The 8,080-nt window shown below is 44.2% G+C and overlaps 2 protein-coding genes across 3 annotated transcripts in view; both read right to left on the reverse strand.

The window, feature by feature from the left end:
• Nucleotides 1–7,517, reverse strand: part of MMD (monocyte to macrophage differentiation associated) — a 44,742-nt gene extending 37,225 nt beyond the window's left edge. Inside the window, exon 1 of one of the 2 annotated variants that reach the window (XM_074922191.1) lies at nt 7,408–7,517. In XM_074922191.1, the coding sequence (XP_074778292.1) occupies nt 7,408–7,448 (41 nt within the window). In that variant the 5' untranslated portion in view covers nt 7,449–7,517. The remainder of the gene's footprint in view (nt 1–7,407) is intronic. The other variant, XM_074922192.1, reaches the window with a different exon arrangement.
• Nucleotides 7,502–7,858, reverse strand: SMIM36 (small integral membrane protein 36). The gene has a single exon (XM_074922194.1). It carries the CDS (start codon nt 7,829–7,831, stop codon nt 7,502–7,504), a length of 330 nt encoding a protein of 109 aa, XP_074778295.1. The 5' UTR covers nt 7,832–7,858.
• Nucleotides 7,859–8,080: the final 222 nt, after the last annotated feature.

The raw sequence follows: 8,080 nt of genomic DNA on the forward strand, positions 1-8,080 counted from the left end.
CCTTCTATTCAATACCCCAGGGACAAAACACTTGGCTTCACTAGCCCTGCCCCGACTTTTAATTCTGCAGATGTATATAAATAAAAATGCAGCTTTATAGAGCCTTGACTGCACTAGAAAAAGACTTGGTGGCATGTCCCTACAAGCTGTCTCTCTCCATCAACTGCAAATAGAGCTTCAATTAATAAAGGAGGCTATTTGCCAAGTTAGTACACATAGATTCAAGCAAGCAAAGTAAGGCTTATTGTCAAATTACTTTTTCCTAGTGTAATCGGGTCTGCATCAGAGCTTTTGCAATAAAAACACCCACCTGTTATTAAACCACACTGGTTCCAGTATAAACCTGGTCTAAAACTAATGCCCTGAAAGTGATAAAATACTATTCCCATCTCAGTAAAAAGCTTTTCTTTCCCTCCAGTGTCCCTGGGTTCACACCTTATCTGCCGCTGTAACCTGCATGCTTTGCCTGGAGGGCTGGAAATTGCAGAGCTGATGAGAAATGATTCAATGGAAACATTGCCGCGAGCCCTGTAGATAGCAAACCACATCCCTGCGCTGCTCCGAGCAGGGAAACAACTGAAATTCGGACAGATCCTTTTTCTCTGATAAGGGACACGTCCTTCAGGCTAAGGACAGGTGAAGTGTGTGTCCTCTAGCAAGCCAAGGCTCTGCTGTCTTCTCTTCTTTTGGAAGGAAAACAAGGAAGTTTCCTCTTTTTTGAGGAAAGTAGTACATGACATGTCAAGCCTGTGCTTAATATGCTCCTGAGAGGGGAAGAACATGCAGTGAATGGGAAAGAAATCACCTGAAATAAGCACTATTAATATGCTTCCATCAAGTACTGTTTCGGGATTTTTGGTTGGGGAGGGTAAGTGGTACAGTGGCTATACCCAATGAACACGGCACACGCAGACATTAAATCAAGGGCTGCTACTCACAGATCTTTTCTCAATCCACCTTTATGCTTATCAGGCTTATCTATGAATGCCCAGTTTCCAACAATAAACTCAAGGCAACTCACATGAATCTCTCAGAATTTCAGGGGCTCTTCTGTGTCATTTGAAGAAGGCATAGGTGGAAAAATGTGCCCAATTCCTGTCTCCTCTAACCTCTCTTAAAAGGTTTAGACCTAGAATTGTTCTGAATTTATACATTTATTTTATTTAAAAGAAGTGGTTGGAGCAAAAAAGTAACATGAAAAATGTTACCTAATGAAGTTATACAAAAATATTAGTGATTTAGGCAATATCATTAACACAAATAGAGGTGGATGCTAAGCCTATATTCCCTGCTGATGCTGAAGTCAGTAGCAGTTAAGTTCAGTTATTTTTAGGGTAATGAAGAGCTGTGCTGTGGGCCCAATAAGCTTAAATACTGAAGGAGTGCGAAATGTGGGTGCTTAAACAATATGTCCAAGTCTCCTATGCGCTCAGGAAAAGACACATATATATAATCATTCATAATTAACAATACCTCCATCGCACTGCCCGTGAAAGCATCTCATGTTCCTTCATAAATATTAATTAAATTGACCCAACATCCCAGTTGCATAACAATTATTACTGCCATTAACAGATGGAGAAACTAGGGCACAGTTTCATTGCCCACACAGAGCATCTGCTGCATATCTGGGAAGAGACTGACCCATCCACAGCCTGGGTTGAGTGATCAGATGCTGGATTCGGATGCCTCGTGACAAGTATCTGCCTCCAAAAAAATGCACCTGGATTGTCACGTTAAGGTGGAAATGCCTCTTTGAAAGGTTAATGTCAAATAGTGTCATTATTAGAGAGGGGAACTAAGCAGCAGCATCTCCAAGGAAACCAGCACACGTGAGAACGAGGAAACAAGGAGGCAAAAGCAGGAGTTGGAACAGAAGCTAGAGGTGGCAGCCATTCCAATTTTCCTATTCTTTTATATTTCTGGTATAATTTTCTCTTGTTACCTTAGATAGCTTTCTGTTGTGAATGTCAGAGCAATTTATTTATAAACAATTAATTTAGCTTTCTATCCCTGAAGCGTGAAGGACCAGATCTCTACCTCAGAGTCCTAATGGCAGCCCCAGGAGTCCACACCTGCTTTCCTCCTGGGCAACAGCAACTACCAGCAGACTCCAGCTTATGTGCCCCCATCCTTCACAGCCTCCTCATGTGCATATCCTTGCTATGGCTCTGGCTGCCATTTGTTCCACCACCGAAATGCAGCTATTTGGGGTACAGGCTGCAGGAGTCCCTTAGGTACATGAGCAGTACACATGCATTTGCTTTCAACACCCAGACCCTACATGATGGGACAGATTCAGCACAGGGAGTCAAGCATTTGGGAGAGTCACAGGGTCATTTGGTCTAGAGCAGGACCAGGAGACACAGGTCAATGCTTTGCCTTATAAAAAGTAGAAAGGTAGGTTGAAAGACTTGGGCTTGCAGTTTTTAACCCATCTAAAAGATGGTATGCTGCGCTGTGGGGCTCTCTGAAGCACGAAGCAGTATTGGCTCACAGCTGGAAGAACAGTATTTCCAATTAAACACTCAGTATCAATTCTTACGGCTTGGCATTCCCACCAAAGCACCAACATCATGCTAGTTGTAGAGCCAATAATGCAAGGTGAGGCGGTTATAGGCCGTAAAAACTATTCTTAAGCAATTCTTACAGCCAAGAAGAGGTTTGACTTGGACATGTTATTGTGCTTCTATACTTAACACTATCAGAGGATGAGCATTTGCACTGTAAGAACAATGTGCTAATAAAAAAAATTAGAGAAGATTTATCCCTTTTCAAATTAAAAAAAGAATCGCTACATGGGAAGGAATTCTCCCTTTTGAATATGGTTTTGTCTGTCTGGACTAATCCTCTACTCATGTGTAGTGGCTTATTAGGGATTTTTTTTTTTTTAAATGAAGGCTTAGACAGAATATTTACAATGGAACAGGCTCACATGAAAGATGTATTTTCAGTGAATTTAATGACACATTTGACAACGTTGGAGAAATCTAGAAATCTGGGGTTCTTTTTATGTTGTTTCTGTGAAACCCTCTAATAAAGGCTTTACAGAAGCAGTAATATGTAACTTTAAAAGGGCACTAAAGCCAATTGAAAGTGAGCCAGTACAGACTGAATTCCTGCTTCCCGCAGAACGGCAATAAATCCTTCCACCAGCACTCTGTTCCCTTCAAACTACAGAGCTACAGATCATCAGACCGCCACGATGACTATAGCTCACCCAAAGCAGGGGCCTTAAGGCTCTGTGACCATGGTTTCCCCAGATGTGCCATGGCTTGTTCACTGACTTCACTCTACCCACTCCAGCCATTTTTTGTCGGAGCATATTTTATTTTGTTTTCTTTGAACCTACTGGGGTTGGTTCATAGAGTGAAATTCAGGTACAGCCCCTGCGTGACAGTTTTGTAGTAATCCCCTTATGAACTGCACAAACGTCTAAGAAAGAAATCTCAGGGCAGAGGGCAGAGAAAATTAATGCGGAGCAGAGACACGTGGAGCAAAGTGCAGCAGGAACACGAGCTGCCTAAGGATGCCCCGGGAACAGAGCATATTTCCTAAATCCTTGTCTATCCATCTAACACTCTCCAAATCATATTGCTTCTGAATAAATGTTAACACAATTTTTACCAACATCTTATTCAATTGCAAACGGCACCTACTTGAAAACAGTGTTTTCTATGCTAAATATCCAGGCCTTAAAATACTACCTAATCCTCTAGGCAATACACATGTCTATGTAGGCAACAGCTGAAATTAGGCAAAGCACAATGATCACCTGAACGGGGACGGCAGAGCCAGATACACACAGAGTGTGTGCAAAGAGCTGGCGAGGGCTCTTTGGCTGCAGCTGTAGCTCTCGGTAGCGAAACGTCCCAGCCCTGTCCCCCGCTGCCAGCCCTGGACCAGAGCTTGCAGGATGCTGCAGATATCTCAGAGGGCTATGTCAGTCTCAGCAGAACTCCCCCGCACGGCTCGGTTTGGTATAGCTATCAGCAAAGTCTGATTTCAGGATGCTTTGCATACGGTGTGAATTCAAGCAAGGGATATGCCTTTGACACAGTACGGTTTAAGGAAAATCGCTGCACCGCTCATTTTCTCGCAGTGATGCGAAGGATGGGGCAGAGGACTGCGAGCACTCGAGGGAATGCAGCTTCAAGGGTGATTCCTGCAAGCTTGGCCTGATAAAAGTCCATATGCATGTATTCATCCTGCCACAGTCATTAAGTGAAGCGTGGTAGCAGAGACCTCCACAGAGCAGTAATTTCACTCACAGTGACTTACTACTTGCAATTCTCTGTACATACCCAAGGGCTCTCTCACTCCTTTAATACACCAATGCCGTTCTAATATAGACAAAACTAAGGCAGCTATTTTGTTCCCATCGGGAAGGCAAAGGCCTGATGCACTTAAGTCTCTCATTTTCTGGAAGGGAATTTTACCCACTGTTTAGAAATACTATCAGGAGGGAAGTGTCATTTCCTGCTTTTACCTCCACGTTTCAGGGCAGAGTCCACGAACTGTATCGCAACTGATAATTTTCTTCCAAGTGAACACTGTGCCCCTAGAAACTGCTCCCCTGCCTGCAGCGTCCCCAGGCACTGCCTGCAGCACTACAGCCCGACTTCCTAAAGCTTAAGCAAGAAAACTTGACCACGCCAAGATCAACTTTGCCACTGAGCTTCAAGGAGCCAAGAGGCCGTGGTTGGTGTACACAAAAGGGTTGCTGTTAGAGAAGAATATGTATCTGGAGAATTTCAGCTATCTAAAAGTATTTATCAACATAGTCTTGCAAGTCTCTATCTCTGCATGTATTACTTACATAAACAAACACGGTGGCAAAGATACAGCAGATGTGTCATGGTATCATTACTTTATTTGCATGACCTTCATCAAAGGACTGCAGAGCTTGTCTGCTGGCATTAGGGCATTTTATATGACATCCCACATCAACAAAGAAAACAGATTGAGCCACGCTCTTGTGATATTTTTGAGCTCCTTTTAGTCCCTCCAAGGTCTTCTTAGCAAAGATTATTATTTCTGTTCACTAACATCAGGGTTCCCTTATCACCAAGAAGGCTCCTAGCATGTTAGATGATATATGAACACACAGAAAGCTTTAAAGAGCTTACAAACTGAAGATAAGGCAGATAGGAGAGCCCAAGGAAAGATAACACTGGCCTGTGTGGGTGACAGTGGCCATTACATACCAGCAGCTTAGTCACTGCCAACTTTTGCTAAAGCAGCTACAACTTGCAGTTAACTAATTGCACCTTTTAAGTGCTAAATGACCAAAACATAATTATTTCAGTATGATAAGTGGCAGAGGATCATGCCACCAACTTCTGTTTCATCACATCAAGGGTTTTATTCAAGCCCCCACCTCTCAGGAGCCCTTTCTTCCAACTCTGGCTTCCTTCCAAAACCAGGTGTATCTGTAACTCACAGGAGTGCAAAGGACAGCTTGAAAATGAAGCCTGAGTTCACCCTCAAGAATTTAGCAACCAAAAGAAAAAACACTAACCATTCTGGCTGCTTTTTTAAAAAATACAGATAATTGAAAAGATACTCCATACTTGAGATTTCTTTGTCAGTGCCAGGATGCCCTGCTGACTGATGCATATCAGTACATCTGGGGGTGTAGCACGGCCGGTCACTACCCACTGGAGTACAAACCATGCAATTCAGCTGACAGCTTTGGGCAACTGTGGTTTGAATTCACTGCAGTTTGCATCTGGAAGTATTTAAAATCCTGTCCTGAAGGCATTCAGACCACTGCATCCAGTGAGTCATCAACAACACTTGACAGACAGGTACTAAATCTCACCGTGTTTACTAAAGCCTTCTATAGGACAATGTGGGTACTTTGCATTAAGATGATGTAAAATAGCATATGGGACAGACACCTGCAACAGTGTGGGTCCAGTGCTATTTTTCCCTTAATAACCAGTTAAAATCCACCTGTTGAAGAGTACTTTACATAGTAGCTAAAGCACTACCAAGAGAAACACAGTAACCTGGCGTTAAGCATCCCATTTTAGGATTTCAGAAAACAGATTTCAGGTTTTTTGTTCAATCATGGACACATTTGAGTAGAGCAAACCAACTGAAGCCACAAATTCCCTGCAGCCAAAGTAGTTTTAAAAGTTGGTTTGACTATCAGTGACAAAGTGCCTCTGCCAGCACAGAACACAACAGGGACCAACCTGAGCAGTGTCTCCCCAGTTTCTCAGGTGGGTTTTGCAGCCCAGGCTGATATGGACAGAGCAGGACCTCAGCTGGCTGTGCTTGGGAACAGATACACAACACTGCAGCCACTTCTCTGGCGACAAGATCAATATCTCTCGTCTCTGTCCCTTTGTGCATCTAGAGCACAAAAAAAAAATTTCTTTTCCTTTCAAGAGATGTGAACTTAAGTCTATCAAGCCCCAAGAGGGAGAAAACCAGCAAGATGCAGAAGAAACTTGTTAGCCAAAAAGGCCTTTGGCTTATAGCTCCCAAATTATGGGAAGAATAACAGGGGCCAATGCAGATAACATTAGTTTTACTGGAGATACAATAACAGCCTTCATGTGGCCCGGCTGGAATATGATACAGCTGAAGGAAGGCTTGGGGGTGAGAGGCAGGGTCAGACACGTGGAGATGCACATTGAAGGCCAGGACATAGGTCGCACTTGTTGCAGAGGGTCAGAAATGCCTGTTTCAGTGGGGCAGACGGCGGCAATGACTCACACATATCACGTTACTGGTAAATTTACCCCAGTTCATGCTTTCCCTTGAGCAGGAGGCATTGTACCCAGCTTTTCCAGGAAGCATATTGCATCCTGTCAGGGGATTTGTGTGGAGCAGGGGGTACTCTGCCTTGTGAGAGCAGAGCTCATGTTCTTCCTACGGAAAGTAAGTGCCAAGACAGGCTTGGCACTGCTCTCTGGGGAGCTTACAGGCAACACGGAAGGTATTAAATTCTGATGGGAGCAGCAGCTGGCTTCTATCAGAAAGGTACTATCTCTATCCTTTTAAAATCCTCAGTGTTTCTTTTCTCACTGGAGAGATAAACAGCCTACCAAGGTCATTTGCACTCTGCCAGCTGAGGAAGATGTGCCGAGGCTGCAGCGCAGCTCAGCCCATCAGGGGTGGGATGCAATGAATAACGGTGCATTCCTGCAAAAATAACGGCACCCAGCACGACTTGAGATTAAACCAAGGCCCTTCTTCAGTGCTTGAGTGGATAACAGCATCACTGCTTCCGAGTGCCAGGGGGCTGCAAGGCAGCAGCAGCGTAAATGGAAATCAGCCTCTTTATGGATGGCAGGCAGGACTGCAAGCCTGTATCAATGCAGAACACAGCCGAATGTAAAATGACCCCCTTGGCAATGGCACCGTATCAAATAAATCGGCATCTCAACTTACCTAGTGAACGCGTTATCCTTTTGCAAACGGAGAGTAAACATAGCAGATGAGGCAAGCTGATCGGCAGAAACCGGAGCTCCGAGGCAGGGTCCCCTTACACAACAGTAGTCCTTTTCCCCGGCAGGTCAGAGGAGTTTTCGTAGGCAGAGACGAGCCCCTTTGCCCAGTGGGTGCCAGGGGAGCCCTGCTGCATCACCACCAGCCGGATCGGAGGCTGGGTGTCTGCAGGGACCTCAGGAGCATATTCTTTGCTGGGATCCTTCCCCCTGCAGTCATAAAGCACGCAGGAGATCAGGAAAACCAGAAGCAAAATAACATAACTAGCTACCAGAATGATGAGATTCAAGGTAACAGGGTCAATCTCCAGATAAAACTCCATTTGGTCCCATGCTACTGAGTGCAAACCCAGAGAATGAAGTTTCATATGCACGAGTGAGCGATTGCTAACTGATCAGAATAGATGTATTGGCTTTGTGGTAAAAATACATTAATCCTCAGGTCTCCTGTAGCAATGGATTTCCCTGAACTGGATGATTAAAGCAGCTCAGTTTAATAACTTAAGCTCCTTCTTTTAATGCCACGTTGCCTACAGTGGCAGAAGCTAAATTTGAATGCTATATTGACAGGAAAACATCCCCCTTGTTCAGGGACTAGCTCTTTCCTTGACTAGCAA

Source organism: Athene noctua, chromosome 18, assembly GCF_965140245.1.
Source record: "Athene noctua chromosome 18, bAthNoc1.hap1.1, whole genome shotgun sequence".
Classification (NCBI taxonomy): domain Eukaryota; kingdom Metazoa; phylum Chordata; class Aves; order Strigiformes; family Strigidae; genus Athene; species Athene noctua.